At 40.8% G+C, this 22,792-nt stretch overlaps 1 protein-coding gene across 1 annotated transcript in view; it reads right to left on the bottom strand.

Annotated features, from left to right (window-relative positions):
- The window catches only part of PIEZO1 (piezo type mechanosensitive ion channel component 1), a 3,550,337-nt gene that overhangs the window by 1,284,327 nt on the left and 2,243,218 nt on the right, over positions 1 to 22,792 (bottom strand). Inside the window, exons 16-17 of the mRNA XM_044081575.1 lie at positions 9,633 to 9,793; positions 6,241 to 6,417 (exon numbers count right to left, since the gene is read on the bottom strand). Of these exons, the coding sequence (XP_043937510.1) occupies positions 6,241 to 6,417; positions 9,633 to 9,793 (338 nt within the window). The remainder of the gene's footprint in view (positions 1 to 6,240; positions 6,418 to 9,632; positions 9,794 to 22,792) is intronic.

Genomic DNA, 22,792 nt, shown 5'->3' with positions numbered 1-22,792 from the left:
GGAATCTCATATGTAGTCTGGCTAGTGGAACTAGAGTTATAGTAGAGGCCATGGTTCCTAGAAGTTTGAGTACTGTGTTGGGGAAGTAGACTGTATATCTGTTGTCTTACAATTTGTATTCTGTCTGCAGGAAGGCAAGCCATCGTGGCAACTGTGTCTATTTCTGCACCGATAAAAGTCACATATTCAGGGGGCGACAATGTAGACTTTTCCCAATTTATAGTAATCCTCAGCTGAGTGCAGACTTGGATGGTTGAATCCTGGCTTGTAGAAGTAGGTGCCTGGTGGTGGCAGTCAGGAGCCAGTCATCCAGATACAGAAATACTAGGAATCCAAGATGTCTCAAGTGAGCCGTTACTACCACCATGCATTTGGTGAACACCCTGGGGGCTGTGGTGAGACCAAAGGGCAGACCATGAAATTGGTAATGACTGGCTCCCAGCCGGAAGCGTAAATGACTCCTCGATGCTCTGTCCATTTTTATCTGGTAGTACACATCTTGGAGGTCTATGGAGCACATCCAATTGTCTTTCCCTAACAGAGGGAGTATAGACTGCAGTGTTACCATTCGGAACTTGGACTTCTTCATTCGTTTAATTTGCTGAAATCCAAAATGGGCCTCCAGTCCCCCGTTTGTTTTGGCACTAAAAAGAATCTGGAGTAAGTTCTGAATCCTATCTGGTCTGCAGGGATGGTTTGGATGACTCTCTTTTGAAGCAACTTTTGAACTTTTATAGTTGCTTGATCCCTGTGATTGCGTGGAACATCTGGGATTTTCTTGGTGGGATGAGGAGGACAAGAGAAGAGAAAAGTATGGAGTATCCTCTGGAAATTAGTCTATGTACCCACTTGTCTTGGGTGATGTCGTGCCAGGCTTCTGGATACAAAGATAAGCGACCTCCAACTGGCTCCAGAGAAGCGCAGTTGGGCCCCACTTCAGGAGCGCTGATAGGGACGTCCACAAAAGGAATCGCAGCCATCCTGATTTTGCAGACCCCCCCCTGCCTCTAGGGTGACGTCTACCATTACTTTCTCCTCCTCCACCTCTAAAGGAGGAATCACCTTGTGCGTCTGGGAAAAATCTCTGAGATTTCTTGAACCACATTTTCCAGCCCCTCTGACCTTTAGGGTATGGTCTAGAAGGGATGGAAAAACGTACTCCCATGGCAGAGAGAGTTTTCCCTTCCTGCTTGCACTTGGTGAGTGTATCTTTTACCTTTGGCCCAAAGAGAGAGGAACTGTCAAAGGGGGCATTGGTAAATGTAGATCTGAAGGGCTCCGCAAAGTTACATAAACGCATCCAGGAGGGTCTCCTAAGGGAAACTCCTGAACTCGCTGCCCTGCTCACTCCATCTGATGCATAAGATATCAGCCTCATGGAGGAGTTAACAATGGAGTTTAAGGTAGACAACTAGCTAATGTACCTTGGAGAGCATCTCCTAGCTCCTTTATGACATCTCTTTGAAGCCTAGTAAAATGGGTGATGTAATTCAGTGATCGAAGTGTAAATGCTGCTGAACAGAAGATACGCTTCCCATATCTATACATCATTCAATACTCCTTGTTCAGTGGATGGACAGATGAGGACGTTTCCACTAGTTCCTTCTTTGTGGCTGCTGCCATCACCATGGCATCTACAGGCACACCTTTAGTCAAAAACTCTTTCTCTTTGGGGGCTGAAAGAAATTTGTTGAGCCCTCTGGGGACTGGTTCCATGGGATCAGGACTTTCCCACACCTTTTGACTAACTCCAAGAGCTCATCGAAAGGTAGAGACACCCAAGAGGCTGAATGTTGAGACCCAAAAGCCTTCATGTACACTGACTCCTCATCAGGAGTGACAGTGGGCCAGCCGCCTCTCTGTTTCAGGATCTCTAGGATATCTATGAAGGAGATATCCATCAGAGGATGACCTAGGGGACCCTTCTGACTCCTCGAGGTCAGTGTCAGAGGTGATGGACTCATCAGGGGAGTCTACATGCTTCCTCTAGCAAGTTCTCTTTCAAGGAGGCTCCTCAGAAGAGTATTCTGGGGAGGACTCGGAAGACTGGGGGGCCACTCAATGGGGGCTCCTGAGGCTGCAGGTCTCTACTGTCAAGAGAGAGAGAGAAATGGTGCTGAGAGAGAGGTCAGAGCTTGAGGGGAAAGAGCATCAGTACCCTTGTGTAGAGCTGAAGACCTAGACAGCACACTCCTCATCATCTCAAAGGCAGATCTCTCTGGCTCTGAGGACACCCCCAGTTCCGAGGAAGTGGAAGTAGCCCTCGGCTCCAAAGTGATCAGCTCTGAGATAGATGCAGGATCCAAGCTCAACCTAGCCAACACACCGAGAGGTAGTCTCAGAACTGGGGAAGCTCGGGTCCAAATAGCCCTGTTGGGGACGACTGGTAAGCTTCGGCTCCTAGACACCAAGGATGGTGCCGAAGGAGTCAGAGTGGAATTCGTCTCCGAGACAGACAAAAGAGGTGCTGGAACCGAAGGTTCCACAAGAGGTGGCACCGACATGGGTCGGAGGAGGAACAGAAGCAGGGAAGTAAGAAGGGAGTATGGCCTTAGATGGCTCTGGAACCGACTGGGTAAGAGCCGGCAACAAATTAGCTAATGCCGACGACTTCAAGAGTCTAAGCACTACTCTCTCTACGTCCTCTTCAGAAAGACTCTTGGAGGATCTGGAAGATAAGGTAGGGGATCTAGATCTCTGCAAAATTGGAGATCCGATTCTCTAGACTGGCTCCGAGGTAAATGTTCAGTAGTCGGCTCCGAAAAACTTTGGGTCGATACTGGAGTGTTGATGTCAATAACCTCGACCGGCTCAGAGGACAGTGGAGCCAAAGAGGTAGAAGGTTTGTCCAATTTTTTTAATTTTTTGTGGAGGTCCAGATAATATAGTAGGTGTGGGAGATTGTGTCTTGGCCGACTTGACCTTCTCTTTTTTAGAAGAGGGAGACCTGGAATGTGATGATGAGGAGCTGGCTAAATCCTCCTCAAAGAAAGGCTTAAGGAGACCTTTCAGGATCAATTTGTTCTTCTTTTCCTGGAGAACCTGAGAACTGAAGGAGTGACAAAAAGAACATGTCTCCTGCCTGGCACATAGGCAGCAAACACAATTACTGTCAGTCAGTGACATTTTTTGAGAGCATTTGAGACACTTTTTAAAACCCGAACGTTTATGATCCTTAGTCTCCTTAGACATACACTCACAAACACAAACACAGGAGGGAAAGCAGGAAGAGAGGACAAGGTCCTCTAACTAAGACGGGCCTAGCCCTGCAAGAAGCACTGCACACAAGGAAAAAACAATAGAGGACTAGGTCCTCTAACTTAAATGGCCTAGCCTGCTTAAGAACAACACACAAAGATAAGCAAAAAGCAACGGGCCTAGCCCTGCTGAGGAAACAACACACTAGACAAAAGTTTAGAGGACTAGGTCCTCTAACTTAAACGGCTATCATGCTAACTAACTAGCTGATAAGAATTAATAAAAGAACACTGCACACAGCTATTAATTGTATACTACTATTCTAGTCAAAAAACACAAGATTAGAAAAAGGTCCTAAACCAAACATGGACCTACGCTGAGATATATAAAAATAGCAAAAACTAGCACACCAAGGAAGGGATACCACTCAGAAGAAAAAAAGGCGTGCAGAAGCGATGGCCAACAAATTTTCAACAACAACTTTGCAAAATTTTGAAAAACACACTACTAATTTACTATCTATAATAGCAACGATTAAGCTGTTTATACTAAGCTACTACTAATATCAAAGACGATCACTATACAGGAATAATGAAGAAAAATACAACTTAACCACGGCCAAGAAAGAGAGCACTTCTGAACTCGTAGACACGGCAAACAAGATCTGGGGATTCTTACTAATGCACTGTGGGATACCTACCTTGTCACGAGCCAAATGAGAGACTTTGAGCTTTGGAATCGGCCCTGAACCCATATGTAAGAATGAAGGTGAGATAGGACTACAGAACATTTATTATTATGGTTTGTTTTATTTTGTATTAATGTTTGTAAATCCATGCTACAGCTTAAATTGCAATAATTTAATAAAGAGGTTTAAAAATGGCTTTAAGCTTATGTGACCTCCTTAAAGAAATGCTTATCACTATTTCAAATTTGGGGCTTATGTTTGATGACTCTTTTGATGACTTTGGTTTTGATGAGAATGATTACTTATGACATGTCAGAACTATCCTTTCATAGGTTGGTACTAGGCTATCGGCCCTAGGGCCTATACAAGCCTAGCCATAACAATTCTCTGGATATTTCTTCCCACAATATTTACTTCCTTGGACCTCTGTCTAGCAGGGCAACTGACATGATCCCCGAGGTGAATTTCCTCTCTCTCATCAAATCGTCAAGGTTCCTTTTGAAAAGGGCCAAGGAGGCGCTCTGCTTGACATGTATTGGCAGTCTATTCCAGAGTATGGGGTGTCTCTGGGTCAGGAACATATCCCTCCAGCATATTTTGTTCATTATGATAAGGTTTAGATTCCCTGGAGCATGTGGCTCTGAGGGATTGGGATTTCTTTAAGTGGAGCATGTCCAACAGCTCAGGGTTTGACATGGCCTTGTATGTTAAGCAGAGATCGCCTCTGAGTAGACGATATGCCACAGAGTATAGCTAGAGTTTTTTTTAGATGGTCAGCATATGGCATCTGCTTTAGGCCTGTGATTCTTTTAGTGAGGTATTTCTGCGGCCTTTCCAGCTGTTGCAGATGTTTTGTGAGGTACATACCAAATGGGGTGTTATACTCTATAATGGGTCTAATGAGGGATGAGTACAGTGGGACAATGACCTCCTTTTTTCTGGATGAAAATCCTTTAGTGATGAGGTGTGCCACATAGAAGGATTTCCTGACTGTTGTGGCAATGTGGTTATAGAAGGTGAGACCACTGTTCACCTGTGGCACCCAACTCTCTCATCACACTTTCGATGTTTATTGTACTGCCACCTATGTTTTTTTTCAAAGGGGATAACTATACATTTCTTGGCATTAAGCTTGAGCCCAAGGCTCTGGCACCAAGCATCTGTTTCTGTAAGGCTCTTTTGTAGAATATCCAAATCATTTGGGGATTCAATAATGGCTCCCAGTTTGCAGTCATCTGCAAACTGTTAGCCAGAGTCCCTTAGTGTTGGCCTGTACTTCAGAGAAGTAAATGCCAAACAAGAGCAGTCCCAGGACTGAACCCTGAGGTACTCCACTTGTCACTTATCTGGAACTGGACTTGCTAAGAATAAAATTCCCTGACAATCATATCAACAGCCAACACACCTCTCAAATTTAACTCATTATGAAGAATGTTCATTTTGACTCTTAAAAAGTCCATGTTCCTCGCAGTTCAGCACTGAAAGATCCGTCATGCATTCAATTTTCCTTAACTGATATTCATGTTAAATAATACTGAATCATATTCATTCATCAAAGAATATTTTATAAGTATAAAATCACACACACACTTTAACCATTCTGTGAGCCTCCTAATAAAAGCTGTCAGTAATCTATTAGTACGCGTTCCACATTTTTTCCATTTGATCCACATTATGAGAGACAGTGTTCCACATTTTGGGAAGGGAAGGTTGACAACTATGGGGGTCAACCTAATTTTATGAGCTAGAAGGATGGGTCGTGCTATGGCAGGAAGGGTGAAATGTGATGAAGTACAGATGTACACTGAGATCACAAAGAAAGGCTGGTAAGAGACTGCCTCTAAGACAGAATGTAAATAAGGAGGAGAAAGGTACTACCAAGTTCCTGGGTCAGTGTCAAAACTAGTGAATATAAGCAGCCTACCGATCCAAAAAAAAGTGAGCGTCACCTTAGGCTAAAAGTGAAAATAACATTCTGAACAATTATGTCATTCTTTGGCAAGAAGGATCTGCATTACATCTCAGGTGATTGTACCTGCTCATGGTGCACCAGCTAAGAATAAAAAAGAATATCAGAATTGTTGTATGCTCCATTACTGGCAGGAGCAGTTTTACAACTACAGTTCCTACGTAGTAAGGAACCCAGAATAATAAGCAGACTTTATATGCCCAGCACCATATGACTAAAACAAATTGCATCCATACTGTCACAGAAAGGGGTACAGAAGGTGCCTTCTTAGTTATCTGTCCTAGTTCTGCACCACATAATGCTTGCTGAACTGGTAAAAACTTGTACACAACCAGAAAATAGTCATGCTTAAAGACACAAAACGTTCTCACAAAGGCATACTTACTTTTGTGCAGTTGCTCGAATACTCAAATGGGTCAACAATTTTCAGCTGATACAACATTTTGCAAACAATCATGATGCAGCACCAGACAGTAGACAGGCAAGATGCTATTGGACGGAACCGGAAACATGGCATGGCAAATGCCCAGAGTACCACTAGCACAAAATTCATGACAGAAACCTAAAGGTAAAGTAAAAAAATGTTAACGGTATTTTCAATTATTTCTTAAAATGATAACATGAAGGGTGTGCAAACAAATAATTCAAAACTATCAACACACAAGGATAAACTATAATTTGTATGTGTACCTCACAGTCATTTCCTCTTCTAGAATACACTGAAATCTCTTCCCTGGGCACATAGTAAAATCTTCCTGCAACACGTTCACACAAAACTATGGATGGAGTAAAATGGCTACCCTATGAGGAATTGGCACACAGTCTGTTGACTGTATACCCGTGATGTCCACTCATAAAAAGCACTGAACTTGTAGGTATAACTAAAAAACATTTTTGCAGCAGGCAAAAACCCTGTTTTTCCCTACCATTACATCTCTTTACTTAATTATACTACTTTGGCTGCACATTCTTGGAAAAACAGAAACATCCCTCAAGGCTGAATAAGTAGGTACACAGTTGGACAGCAAAGCATAAAAACAACATAAATAATTAGGTAGCATTCGTTCTGGAAAATGTGGAAGAGTATATACAAGTTACTTTTCACTAAATAGTAAATTTGCTAGCTAAAACAGCTGCTAGTACACCTTAACAGATTTAGGTTTTACGCAAAGAAAACCTGATAGCTGTTTAGTCATCATACTGCCTATGCCAATGTATTCAAGTTTTCCTTCACATAACACTAAAAAGCATACTTGTTTATTGCCCCCTCTGTTAGCCTGACATCTGGCCATCCTCTCCAGATGCCTCGTTTTTTTTTATAAATAAGAATAATTTGGAAAAACCTACTATGAAAGCTATACATTTGGGTAACATGGTGACTGAATGGTAAGATCTCTCTCTGCCTTGCAACTATGTAGCTTAGGGTTCAGCCCCGACTTCTAGTCACCATCACTGAGGAATCTACACTTTTTACCAGTGTTCTACTTTCTTCATGTCTTTCTTGTGGTAACCCAGTTTTCTTCTACGTGCCAAAAAAAAAAAAAACATAATGGATCACTGCATACATTAAATTACACACACATATATATATATATATATATATATATATATATATATATATATACACACACACACACACACACACATATATATATATATATATATATATATATATGTGTGTGTGTGTGTGTGTGTGTGTGTCTACGTATCTACTACATTCCCCTCCTCCACCTATGACTTTGCTTAACCCTAGATTTTCTCCCTAGTTGTTATGCCTAGGTCCCCTTCTAGTCAACATATTCATAAACAACCTAAAACAAGCCATACCTCATACTTCCCTAGTCCAGTACGCAAACGACTCAACCATAATGTCGGATCCCACACATGCTCCTGCCAGGGTTTCACCTTCTCAGAGGGAAAATCTTACCTGTGCACATTTTTAATGCCTGGGAGCAAGGAATCCTGTAGGGAGATGAGAGACAATTCATCCTTTACTGGGAGGCCAGTCAGCAACTCCTCGCCTTACTGCCACTCCCAGCATGCTGAAATCATGCTATTATGCTGGATGAGGAATGAGGAGTGGTTTGAGGGCACTCCTGCTCCATGCCCCCACAGCAGCCCACATCCAAGCCCTCCAACTTGCCCGACCTGGCAGTCACTCTCATTCTGATCTCCAGCCTCCATCAGTATACAGCAAAATCTCCACTCAGTATGCTGATACCCTCCCAGCAGTGGCACTCCCATCTTCCCTGTGCATACCATCAAGTGCCTGAGCTAGTCAGGGTACTGTGCACATTATTCATAGCTTTCACCACTAGAGGGTAATGCTGTATTAATTACTGATGTAAAGTTCATCCTTCGGGGTATTCTTGACTTTTATGGTTTTGACTTGCAACAGACTGTATTTCATACCTCTCAACTGTCCAGATTTTTGCCTCATATTTTTGGTCTATTCCTTGTAAAATCTGTGATTTTTTGGAAAATTACTGGGATGGTCTCAGGAATGAAGTCACTAAATAATGATATACATTTGTGTTTCAGATTTCATATCCTTCAAAAATGTACGCTAAGACAAATCCTGTTATTACAGTAACTTTCTAAGAATGTAAAAGCAATATTTAACATCTGTCCCTATTTTGGGGAATTTGTTCCTACATTCGGTCAGGGTTTGTCCAAATTTTTTGCAATAAGGCTGAGAGGTATGCTGCATTTTACTGTCATTTAAAAAGCTGCTGCCTTACTTTTGTTAAGTTTTGGTTAGTATTTAGAATTCTGCACTCTTCTGTTTGTTGCTCCTCTACACACACTGCTAAATGGGCCAACTACTCTGACAGCTACTCTCATACAGCTTAAGTTGCATTATCTTTCTGTTACAAGCTGGCACCAGAGACACTTAAAGATTATGTCCAAAGGCACAAAACGGCCTCTTGTTTTTTTATAAAAAAGTGTTCACGTGACTTTTTTTATACAAAAACAAAAGGTCATGTTGCACCTATTTAGAAATAAAACCTTTTAAATATTTGCTTCCAAACGCCGAAGACAAAATGTACCAAGCCATGTTTATAGCATGAATACTCATGGATGAGCAGGTGGCACTTATGTCACTTTAGGTTCCACTTATATTAAGAATTAATTGATTCTTTAACAAATTAACAGTCTGGCAAAAAATTAATCATCAAACAGTTTGACAGCAACATAACTAATGTACAATTGCTTACCTACTCCAATCCAGAATAATTAGAGCTGGAACCCAAAGTGATGTAAGAATTGCCTGCCTGCCCCTGAATATTCATGCTGTAATCACAGCTCGGGTAATTTCTTCTTCTGGATTCGGAAGCAAACTTTTTATTTCTTAAAAGGTGCAACACATGCACTACTTTCTTACAAAAAAAGTGTTTACAAGCAAAAAATGCATGCAAACACTTTGAAAAGAAAAGTTTGTTTTGCACATTTAAACATGATCTTTAAGCTGGTTCAAAATGTTTTACCCTGTTCTTCAGCAGACTACTACATGATTTCTACTTGTAGCTTACTGCTACCATTAAAGAGTGCATTATTTCTGAGAGCTAGCCTTAACATCTGACTACTACAGGAGGAGAACAGCTGAGTACTGTTTCACATGCAACAATCTGCACTGTCATCATGTACTGGCTGTTTACCCTTAGTTCTTTCTCATTATAGATAACTGATATGCTTGTGATGCATACATTCTGTCGTCTACAATGTAATGCATTATTTTGTGTGCATATGTCTCTGCAAAAACATTTAATTTCTTACCTCCAGCAAGGCCACCCAGACGGCACAGATGGCTACCAGCTTGACAACATGCAGTTCTAATAGCCGCCACAGGAACGTCTCGATGATGTTAAGGGCCGCAAAGAACTTTTTCAGTAGAACCAGGAGTCTGTCCACAACCAAACCCCACTTGCTAGGGACTGCTAAAGAAACAGTGAAGAGTAACAGAAAGACAGTTACACACAAATATGGCTAGTAAATTTATCAGTATTTGCATTCCTCTAGTATTCTGTATTTGCATTTTGGTAAATAAACTGTGCTATTGGGCTCGTCCTTTTTTTTTTTTTTTCTACAGAGTGTTACAAAGTTAAAAGGTAACCATGTTAACTAGGTGTAGTAGTTAAATCCCAACAAACGCAAGTATGAAAGGAATTCTAAACTGTTCCAGACACTGTAAATGAACATTAATATAAGAACAGAAATGAAATCGACATATAAACAAAAAGAAGATCATAACGGACTGTGATTGATAAGAATATGAAATGTCACAGACCAGTTCATTTAATGCGTTAACAATAAACTATACTGACCAGTTTAATGAGGTGGTGAAATGGATGAAAATTAGAATTCTGGCATGGAGTACAAAGGCAGTGTTTTAAGGACAATGTACAGGTAGGCACAGAATATGACATACAAGGGACACAAAATCAAGCTCTCTGGACCATTAGGAGCAGAGTAAGTGGAATAGCTACACTGGTAAGGAATAGATAAATAAATTGATCAGCATGCAGTGCAATTCCAAGTGCACAAAAAAGGGATTTATCCTTGTTGAAAAGTACTAGTGAATATGGCTTTTAGGTGGAGCATCCTGTTTGCATACTTGAATGTTTGGTAAACCCAGTGGACATTGTGCACATTTATCAGGATCTATATTACTTGATTAAAAATACACATCACTGAATGGAATTTCATTTGAAATGAAGTTCATCAAACCCCCCACACCCTCCGGTAAATATACCAACTCTGAGATTGCACTACAGTGGGGAAAGGACAAATTTCCTCTTCCCCACTTCAATACAATCTCAAACAGAATGGTTCAATGAATAGCATGTTCAATAAAATGCAGTCCAAAATGCTGTTTTATGATGTGAATTTTCGATTAAGTAATAGGGATCCCATTTACCACACAGTGTGCAAGGTACAGCACTAAAAGTCTTGGCACCATTCTCGAAGCTGACTCTTGGAACATCTATAATAAAGCAGTCAACAAACATTAAAGAGATGTTATAGGGCAGTGAGAAAGTGGGACACTCAGGTAACCACTGCACCATGACAGAAGACTACATTAGTTTAGTTTCCCATGTCATTCCCCTTCATAAAGGAGGGAATTCTTTAGACCTCTCAAACTTCCGACCAATAGCCATACTATCACCCCCGGCCAAAATTGTGGAAAAGTGCATTCACAACCAATTAATGCACTATCTCACCCAAAATAAACTACTGGCCAACTCTCAGCATGGTTTTAGGCCACACCACAGCACCACATCGGCCCTCCTATCCTTCTCTAACTCTAACATCATCAATCGAAACAATAACAAATTTACTTCAGCTCTCTTCCTAGATCTCTCTAGGAACTCTGATATGGTCAATCACCAACTGCTTCTCCGCACCCTGAAGGAAATGTCACTGAATAGTAGCTCCATTAAATGGTTCCAATCTTACCTGTCCGATAGACAGCAAGCAGTTTTATGACAGAATACCCTATTCACATGTCCACCCATTACTCTAGGAGTCCCCAAGGCTCCATACTAGGACAACTACTCTTCTCAGTCTTTATCAATGACCTACCCACCATCACTCCCAAGGCCACCTGCATCCAATACGTGGATAACTCTACTTTAATATGTACCACCTCCTCCTCAACTGAGCTTATAACCCTAACCCAGAATACTTTCAATGATGTAGAAAAATGGTTTGCAAACCATCAGCTTCTATTAAACCCAAACAAAACTAAACTCATCTTTTCCCCCACCTGCAAATCTTCCTCACCATTCTTTACTATACGTTCCAACAATGGCACAATTATATCCCCAGATACTCACACAAAACTCCTGGGCGTCACAGTTGATAACGCCCTAAAATATGATATCCAGGTCAATCAAGCCATCAAATCTGTCAACAAAAAACTGCGCTTCCTATACAGGATCAAACCCTTCCTCACTCCTTTTGCAAGAAACACTATTGCTCAGTCCCACCTATCTACCCCTCCTCTATGCCTCCCCCCTCTTCAATAACCTGAACCAAGCCACCCTTACCAAACTTACTAGTCATACAACCATTTTGCTAGATTTGCTACAGGTGCTACCTCTAGGACCCACCATTGTATCAACCTAACTCAACTAGGATGGCTAGAGTGGCCCAGTCTTCTCCGATACAACCAACTTATAATAACCCACAAAATACTATATCAACCCGAAAAAACATCAGCACTAAATAAGATCATCAAACCATACAGCAACATGAGGACACTACGCTCTGCTGACAAACTGCTGGTACAAACAACTAAGAGCATAAATGTGGCTGGGGACTCACTATTCGCCAACTCAGTAGGCAAAACTTGGAATATGCTACCTGTCAAACTTACTCACCAATCCTCCTTAACCCAGTTCAAAAAAAGCTTCAAACTACACTTCCAACAGCATTGGCAGTGTCCCTGCTTAAACCCCGACTAATCACCACCCGCTGTTCCTGCAAACTCTCCCTAAGCTTTTCAATCTTATAGCTGCAGTGGTGGGGCTGTGGTAGCATTGTCGCCTCACAGTAAGACGTTGTCCTGTTCGATTCTCAGCGAAAGCCTCTTCTGTGTGGAGACATGCGTGAATGAGCGTACCTTCGTTGAAGGTTGTGCGCCAGGCCTGGCAAGTCTGTACGTAAAAATCTACTGCCAATCATTAGCGGACCGGAGTTCCGCTGTGGCGACCCCTAACCAGGAAAGCCGAAAGATACAACAACAACAACAACTCTAATAAGTGTATGAATTCTTGAAGGGACTTGGCCCATAACTCCGTGTATTATTGTCTGAAATTGAAGCTGCATGATTTTGATGTTGTCTACTATGTTTTATCCATGTTTGTCACCCTACTGAAAACTGCATATTATACGCATCTCTAAATGTTTCTATTGTTCCTAATGTATTTATATTCTGCTTTCTGGAGCTTTTCTCCCTGGGCCCCCGCTGAAAATGGACATATATCCAGTTGGACTTTCCCGGTAAACAAATGTAAAATAAACTAAATACTCCAGCTTTTCTCAAACACTCTTCCAAGCAATTAACAAGTGTTTTAAGATTACTGACATTCACTTGAACTACACTACAATCCAATTATCAATATAAAACATGATTTTGGGACAGACCCTATTTTGGCTTTATTTTTTTTTTTTTTTATTTGCACAGAAATGATACTAACTTTTGTAAAACATTAACCACCATTTAGTTTGATTACACTCTGATGAGCATCTGACTAACCATTTTCTATAACGGTGTTTAAAACCTTTGGAATAAGTTATACTCTTATGCATTACTCCCTCTTCTATCAGTTATCCACACTGTTGGATGAAGCAAAATTTGTTAAACCTGTACTAGCAATGCTCAATGTACTGCATGCACAGCTATACAGCAGAAAATACACAAGATTTCACTATGCTAGCATTTCAGTGACAACTGCAACTACTGCGTTAGAATATTTAAGAAAGGGGAAGGGGTGTAAGTGGTGGAGCAGTCTCCTGCATAAAATGCAATAGTGTGCGCTCTTTATAGGTTTATAGGTAAATACTAGGTAATCCAGTCTGAAGACAAATACAAGATTAGAAAAAAAATATTCAAAATCTCCTCTAGCCTCAAGAAGGAGGAGACAAGATGCATCAGAAAAGAATCTGAGGCTGTCAACCAACCAATTATCTAGGTTTTCCTTGAAGTTGGCAAGGGTGGTAGTCGGCTTGACATGTAGTGGAATCCTGCTCCAGAGATGGAGGATATGCTGGGATATGAATCTATCATGCCACGATGTCTTATTTATCTGCTGATGAATGTTTAATTCCTTTAACCATATGAGGCATCATCTGTTCTGCAAAGGAATAGATAGTCACAAAGGATTGGATCTTTCATGGTACTAAAGGCTAGACACAAATATCCACAAAAGAGCCTATAAGAGACTGAGTGCAAAGAGAGGGCTGCCAGTCTATCCTATATGGTCAGGTGATTTTGTTTGCTGAACATTTCTTTTTAAAAATGACAGTTATATACTCACCATAACGTCAGAAGTTTTGCAAAGAATGTTGGTGCCTGGGGTGTACCCATTTGTGCCCCTTGACTATGCCCATGTGCCCCAGCCAACATCATTCCTGCCACAAACAAAACAGTTAACAAATTCGTTTTTCCAGAATCACATTTTCTGAAAAAAAAAAAAAAAAAATCAGGTAAAAAGGGTTAAATGGACCATGTGGGGGATGGGTATACAGTGTATATTGAAGGAGGACTACCTGCCATGAAACGCATTCCCTAAGACTATAAGGGTAATTCACGTACCATACACCAAACCTCACATATTACATGTATGTGTATATATAATGCATACGTACACACACAAAAAACAGTAGATATACATTACAGAGAATCACTGAACAGAATTATAAGCATATTTAGATGACTCAGTACAAAAGAAGGAGAGAGGTGTGCGGATCAGAAAAAGCACAATTTCTTTTGTGTATCCATTAACTAAGTTACTCCACTATGCATAATAGTCTCTTTAATGGCAACCCATGGGCACTGTCTAGGTAAATGACTAGCTCAGAGTTGCACAACAGGCAAAATGGGACCTGAAGTAATCAAAATGAAGACTGCAAAATTAAGTCTCAAAGTAGGGGTCCCATTATGTAATTTACAACAATACACCACTTCCCCATGAATTTGCACATTATTAAAGAAGGTGAACAAAGCTGTAGCTTTCACAAAGCAAACAGCACTACAAGTATTTAACCTGAAATGTTAGCATGCACCTAGTTTAATAATAGTATTCCCAGCACTACCGCCTGGAAGGTGAATGATGGTGGTCTCTACATTCCGTGCAAAATTCAGATATACTCTACTGATGTACTGCTACAGAGGAGCAGAAAAACTAGGCAAAATGTACATTCACTTATTTTCACTATTATTAGAATATAAGCAAGCTGTCTAACATACTTGTTTAGAACTTTGTCCGAGTTCCCACTGTAAAGATTTTGCTATACTTGTTCAAGTGAAAAATTCCAGTCTCCACTGGAAACACTAACAATGTCTTATTTAAGTATGAATTCTGAATAACACAAACTGTCAGGCAGTTCAACTGAATAAATTATTAGTTTATTGTCTATGGGTGGTATGGCATGAGGGTGGGGGCAGAGATCCCAACACTTATGAGTGCTTAAAATGACAAGGCAACAAAAAGAAATGTAGAATATGTAAAGGAGCAGGGAAGTGAAAAAATAAGATAAAAGAAAAATAAATCTGTATAGTTTTGTACATTTGTTTCCTCATCACTGTTGCACCCCTCAACCCAGCTCCTGAGACAGCAGCCCCAACCATCCTGGCTTTCCCACTGATCTGATGTTAGATTATTTATGAGTAGGTCTATGGTCATCAATAAAACCTAGCAGCCCCCAGACCCCTAGCTTAATTTAACTATTTATTCCACAGTATTTACCCCCCCCCCCCTTGGCCAGTTAGGGTGTGCTGAAAGTATTCAGAGAAAAAGAAAAATTAAATAATAATGAGATAAATTTTTCCCTGGTCATGCTTCTTATTTACCCCATCAATGACTAAAAAGGTTGTTAAAAAATCAGCTAAAAGAACCTCCAGTACACAATCCCCATCCCTCCTACACACCCAGCATAATTTAATTTTCTTCTTCACAGTTATTACACTGCAGTCTGGACCAGTTTTAGTGTGTTAAAAGGATACAGGAAAACAGTCCTTTATCTTAGGCACCATCTCACGTATGGCTGTCCCTAAAACAGTTTTTAAGTGCCCCTACAGCTAATTACCATGTCCATATTGTGTCCAAACAAGAAAAACCTGGATCTGCCATTTAATAGAGGAGACCTTTATATAAACACAGCTTTCATCACTGAATCACTCCTTTAAAAGTGATTAGCCATGTTATCTTTTGTGAAGTAATTACACAAATTAGCATAATGTTTCAGATTAGAAGCCATTTAATAGTTTAATTTAATCATCTTTCTTAAATTAGAATTATTTACTTAAATTTCAGCTGTATCTACTCATGTACATACAAATATCCCTGGAGCATGAGAGACTGGACAATTAGACATGAACAGACAATATCAGAGAACTTGGGACAACTGTAAATAAAACTGCAATCACTCTACTCTGCTTCCACAAGTGTCTTGATATTATATATCCCTGTTTATGCCCCTAACTTTATCTTGGAGACTGTTCCAGACAGCTGGGGCTGTTTTAGAGGGGAGACTGATTGCAAACTGCAAGTGTAAAAGGCAAGCTTGTACAGTGGCTTCACAGAGTACAAGGACTACACCTTCTCTGAACTTTATTCTTTAGTGGTGGGAAGTAAATGTCATAAATTGCTGAATGTTTACATATTCAACAGGAATGAGGTTCTGGCAATAACTGGTAATCCACTAATATTGTTTAGAGTTGTGAATGATACTGTAACTCAGGTGAATAAATCTTAGTAATTTATTAGTTTTTTTTTTTTTTTTTTTTTTTTTTTTTAAGAAATATGGATTTTTTTGTTGATAGCAAGGGGGTAAATGGAAACGCAAGCTCTAACCTAGGCATCACTACATTAATGGCTCACCTAGCTTATACTGTACATTATTTTTAGTAGTGTTGGAACTCTTTATGCTCGAGTTTTAACCTGTGAGCAAAGAGAGATTCTGATCCTGATCAAAAGTTAAACCCAAGTACTTCTGTTGTTACCAGAGGTAAATATTTATTTATTGACATTTGTTTACTGAGAACGTCCACTGGGCTAAAATGAGCCCATTTTCAGTGGTGGCCCAGGGAAAAAAGCTCCAATGCACAATAACAAGAAGTTGTTACAATGTTTACAAAACAAAAATTGCAACACTAAACAATATGACAAAATAATCAAATTCAAACAAGAGTAATATGAAAATTAGGTGGAATTAAACAGGGTTGGCAAGTTAGAAAATGGGCTGAGGGTTCTGTAACAAATACTGAGTATAGAGGAAATATAAGAAGGGGAGAAGAAAAAAATACAAGTAGACAGAAGTGTTATATTGGTTATAGTTACTAGGTAGTAAAGTATAAAAGATCTGGTGAAGGTTGATATAATGTAAGGGATAATTCTAGTGGAAGAATGCGGAGTTATGAAGGTCAGATAGTTGAGAAAAGGCAATATTAGGTTTGGGGAAAGGGAGTTAAGTTATAGCATCTGTCTGGGTAGAGCAGTTGCAGATCCAAGTGGAGAGCAGGTGCCTGTAAAGGGCAGTTTTGAATTTGAGGAGATGTTCAGAACGGACATGGGAGGGGAGATTGTTCCAGGATCTAGCGATGATCCAGGAATATGAGAGTTTGCCTGCAGATAGGTTAGGTTTGTGAATTTGTAGCAGGTTTTGATTTTCTGAACATAATGGCCTAGTTGGGGAGTAAGGGGAAAATAAGGAGCCGAGTCCAGGGCAATCTTGTGATTTGTAAATTAGTCTGTGAAAGGTAGTAAGTTGTAGGAGTAGTAGGTAATGTGGGAATTCAAGCCATTGGAGATTTCTTAAGGCTATACAGTGATGGGTCGAATGACAGCAGTTTGAAGCAAATTTGGCAATCCTGTTGTAGCAAGACTCTAGTTTTTATTTCAGGGAGGACTGCAGGTTAATTAATAAGGGTGCACTGTAGGTTAAGGAGGGAAGTAGAAAGGACTAAGGCTTGTTTTGTTGGTGGGGAGAGAAATTTATAGTGCCTATAAAGAAGCCCTAGTTTTTTGTGGGTTTTTGAGATGTTAGATTGGATGCGTACATCAAATTTTAGATTATCATCAATTATGACTCCTAAAAGTTTGGTACTAGCTACAAGTTTGATTTTTGTTGAGTTCAATGAGAGAATTTTAAAGTCTTGTATATTGACAGCAGTGTTCTTCTTAGGGGTAAATAGCATAAGTTTAGTTTTTTTGGTGTTTAAGGAGAGATGATTTTTGTGGAGCCAGGATTCAACACTAGAAAAAGCTGTTTGGGTCATTTGTTGTAGGATATTGGGATTATGTGCAGAACAGACTATGTTTGAGTAGTCTGCATACTGGACTAGGGAGGTATGAGGTATGGCTTGTTGTAGGCTGTTATGAATATGTTGAATAGAAGGGGACCTAGGATTGAACCTTGTGGGACGCCTGCAGGGTTATGGAGGTAGGGAGAGATAGGGTGTTGCCATTTGACAGCATGTCGCCTATCTGAGAAATAGCTTCTAAACCAGTTGAGAGACTGAGAAGAAAGACCTATGGAAGAGAGTTGACAGAGGAGGAGAGAGTGTGGGAAATGGTGTCAAATGCTTTAGATAGATCTATAAAGAGAGCAGACGCTATAGATCCAGAGTCACAGATTTTATTAATAGTGTCTAAGAAGGATATTGGTGCAGTAGAAGTACTGTGCCCAGGACGGAATCCATGTTGGGTTGGGGAGAGGATGTTGTGGCTTTGCAGGTAGTAGACTAGTTGTATTTGGACACATTTTTCCAGAATTTTGGATATGGGGATAGAAGAGCAATGGGTCGGAAGCTTGAGGTTTCAGTGGAAGGGCTACCTTTATGGAGAGGTAGGATAATGGCTTTTTTCCAGAGAGAAGGAACATAATGATTCTTTGATGTATCTACTGATTAGGATAATGATAAGATAGGCTACAGCATCAGCGGCGATCTTAAGGATATTTGGCAGGCATATTGTCAGCTGAATTTGAGGAGGGTTTTAAGTGTAGCAAGAGGTTTTTATAGAGGATGTGGGGATAGGGGAGAGATTAAATGCAAATTGGGGGGGTTGCTACAGTTTTGCAAAGATGTATCTAGGGTCGAGAAACTGTGAGGTGAATGAGAAGAGGGGGAGGGCATGGGGTGAAGATTACATCGTAGAGGGGAGAAGAAGGTGGTTGTAAGATTAGCTATAGGGTCAATGAAATACGAGTTAAATTTGGAGGCAATAATGTCAGATGGCATTTTAGGGTAAGAACAGGGACTGGATTTTGTGCCTGGGTTAAGGACATTGTAGATGGAAGACCAAAACTGCTTAGGGTTATTCTTCCTATTTAATTGTAAGTTCCAGAAGTATTGTTGTTTGTCTTTGTGAATAAGTTTTTTTAGCAAGGTTGCAAAGTTGTTTGTACTGGGTAAGGATGGAGGGATTGTCAGAACTGAACCAATGCTTCCAGGCGTTGTTGGTTTCTTTGGTAGATTTAGATAACCAAGGAGCATGCTTGGATTTAATTCTAATGGCTCTAGTAGGTGCCATGCTATGGAGAATAGTAAGAAAGGTGTCACTAAAATAAAGGAGGTCACCATCTAGTGGCAGGGTTTTAAGACAGTTCCAGTTGTTGTTATTTAGGATGGTATTTAGTTTAAGAGGGCAGAATTTCGATAAGTTTTGTGCAACTCTAATATTATGGGCTTTTTAAAGAGATGTGAAGTTGAGAATGGTGTAGGTTGGGAGATGATCACCATAGGAATTAGCTGGGGTGCCAGCAAATGGATATTTCGAGGGATTTGAGACCAGGATTCAGTCTAGAATTGAGCCTTTGTTGGTTTTGAGGTTAGATCTAGTAGTGGAATTAATTAGTTGAGTAAAGTGGAATAGATTTTATCTTAATGGGAGATTGGCTGGAGGAAGTAGCCACCCAGTCAATATTCATATCACCTAATATGATAGCCTCACTTATGGTGTGGGAAATCCAGGAAAGAATGTTTTCTAAAACTGGAATGTTATTCCCTGGTGGAATGTAAGTGACAATAATAATACGTTTTTTTGAATTGTTAATGCCGAGGAATAAGATTAAAATCTCGGCATTGTGGAAGTATGAAATGGAATTAGGAAAGGAGGATATGTTAAGGGTGTTTGGATAAATTAAGGCAACACCACCTCCTTTTTTGTGTTGTTTGTCTGTCCTGATAACATTGTAGTTAGGGGGGAGGAATTCAGAGTCTTGGATGTGTGGTTTCAGCCAAGCTTCTGTAGCAGTTACGATACGAGTTCTATTTTGGGTTAGGCCAGGAATGAAATTCAGAGCTTTTGTTACAGATGCTTTGAAAATTAATGATGGTCAAGTGGAGGCTTTTAGGAGAGGATGGACCTGGGTTGGGGTGAATGTCACCTGAACATACAAGGGAGGAGAAGACCAGAATAAATTTGTGGAAGGTGTTTTTTAGCTTGGAGAAGAAGAATGGAGGAAACTGTACTAGGCAATTTTGCTTGTAGTGTAAAGTGTAGTTAAGTAATGAGGATAAGGGGTTTGCTGCAAAGGTGAGGAGATAAGAAGTAAAGGCTGGGAGTGATGTTAGAGTAGGAGTGTTCATTGGAAATAAAGTAAATATAGCTATTTGGTCCACTGAAGGAAGTTAATGTGGCTTTGGCTAGTCTTTGGGGAGTCCCTATAAGCATGACAGAGGATTTTTTTATATTTAAATGAAAGTTATATACTTATCATAGATCCACATTTTCTCACTTTATTCTGCTTCAATCATGTGGGGTTATTGATCTGACCTTAGCGGCAATCTCAAGCTTATCGGTTCCAGGGCTCTGACTCCTCCCCACCTATAATACCCTAGGTGATGTACAACTGTACCTTCTTCAGAAGTGAAAAGCTCCAGCTGGAACAACAGTCCAAGGAGTAATGGAGGGACATGAAAGAGAAAGGGTTAGGAGTGAGCGAGGGAAGAAGTGAATACCGCAACAGTGAAAAATGAGGACATCTACTATCATGGCATGACTTTACACAACTGTACTATGTCCTTCCATATCACTGTTGAAGTATTCCTTACATTAGGGAGAGTACAAAAGTTCAGGAGGAAAGTTGGAAGGAGGAGGAATGTCCAACAGAACCCTCAAGAAAGCCATGTAGTCTTCTTCTTTCGGCTTTTCCCGGTTAGGGGTCGCCACAGCGGATCACTTGTTCGCTCATGACTGGCAGTGGAGTTTTACAGTGTCGAGTTGCCAGCCAGGCGCCCAACCTTCCACAGAAGGCACACACATGCACACATTCACACCTAGGGCCAATTTAGTGTGTCCAATCCACCTACATCATGTCTTTGGGATGTGGGAGGAAACCGGAGCACCTGGAGGAAACCCACGCGGCCACAGGGAGGACATGCAGACTCCACACAGAAGGCACCCCAGCCGAGGATCAAACCGGAGAACCTCTTGCTGTGATGCGGCAACGCTAACCACTGCACCACCGCAGCCACCCAAGAAAGCCATGTAGTCTAGTCCTGGCAAATCTGGCTCTAGCCCCATACTGCCTGGTAAAAGTATGCACAGAAGTCCAAGTAGCTGCTTCAAGTAGGGAGTTGGTATCCAGTCCTTTAAAAAAAGCACCAGAGGAAGCCACAGCCCTAGCAGAATGAGCCTTAACAGAAGAAGAAAGGCTTTTCCAATGAAAAACGTAACAAAAAGAAATGGCCTTAGAGATCAAGAAAGTAACAGTTTGCTTAGAAACAGTCAAACATAATGATCTGGGATGAAAAGAAACAAAAAGTTGCTCAGATTTATGAATGGCTTTAGTCTTATCTAAATAATATCAGGGATGTCTATGCAAATCCAAGGTGTGAAGAATCTTCCCACTAGCAGACTACAGAGATGGGAAATAATTGGGTAAATGAACAGACTAAGAGACAACTCATTAACCACACTGGGCATAAAAGAAGGATTAGTAAGAACAGACACCCTATCCTTATGAAAAACTAAAAAGGGAGGAACAACCATAATGGCCTGAAGCAAGGGCCAAAAGAACAGTCTTGTACGTACACTGCTGTAAGGAAGCTGAAGCTGCAGGCTCAAAAGGGGGCCTGAGAAATTTTTCAAGAACAAAATTAAGTTCCCAGGAAAGAGGAATATGATTCCTGGGAGGTCTAATACAAAAGATGTCTTTAAGGAACTGTTTGACCTCAAATCTAGAAACCAAAGGACACGTCAAAGCCAGACATGCAGAAGCAGCTGAAAAGTAAGCTTTAACTGATGAGTATGCCAACCCAGCACAGAGCAATTCACACAAATACGAGAGAAAGTACAGTTTTGTACCTACCATAAATGTAGATGTCCGATAGGTATGCATCTGCAGTCATCACATATGGGTTTTCCTGCCTCAGGCAGCCCTTCGGTCGGCCAGATTCCAAAGTCTGGGTCCGGCATCGGCTGATGTCGCAAATTCCCCGACGTCAGAGCGCCTGGGGTATAAAAGCATCAGCCGACGCCATCTTCCTCAGTTTTTCTTGCCCCAGATGCCAGGTGCCCTCTAATGAAGGCTAAATTTGGAGAAATGCATTTGAAAATCCAAACATGCACAGTAATATATATATATATAAAAACAAATACACCATAATAGATCCCCCCAGGTAGGTATATGAGGGGAAGTACCCATGAAATACCACAGAGGGGAAGGTGGGAGGGAAAACCTGACTGCAGATGCATACCTATCGGACATCTACATTTATGGTAGGTACAAAACTGTACTATGTCCTTCAAGGATGCATCTGCAGTCATCACATATGGGTAGAGTACCATAGCCAATCTGGGGGCGGAGGAACTAAGAAAAGGATGGTGTAGCTAAAATACCCTGCAAGACAGCTGTAGCAAAGCCTGCTCTGGATCTGGAATATAAAGGTAAGTTGTAATGCTTGGCAAAAGTATGCACGGAGCTCTATGTGGCAGCTTCTAAAATGTCCTTGGTAGCCACCCCTCTTAAAAAGGCTGTGGAGGTGGCTGTTGCTCTCGTGGAATGAGGTCTAATGTTAGCTGGTACAGTCTTTCCATGAAAGGAGGAACAAAAGCGAATGCAATTTCCTATCCATTTTGAAATTGTCTGTTTGGAAATTGCTTTACCTTGTGTACCAGCAGCATATGTTACCAACAGCTGGTCAGTTTTTCTTTAACTTTTAGTTCTGTCCAGGTAGTAGCGCAACTGTCTGTGTATGTCCAGGG

The sequence above is a fragment of the Protopterus annectens genome, chromosome 8.part1 (genome assembly GCF_019279795.1).
Source record: "Protopterus annectens isolate FY-2018-M chromosome 8.part1, PAN1.0, whole genome shotgun sequence".
NCBI classification, from domain to species: Eukaryota; Metazoa; Chordata; order Ceratodontiformes; family Protopteridae; genus Protopterus; species Protopterus annectens.
This window is presented reverse-complemented; position numbering and strand designations above follow the sequence as displayed.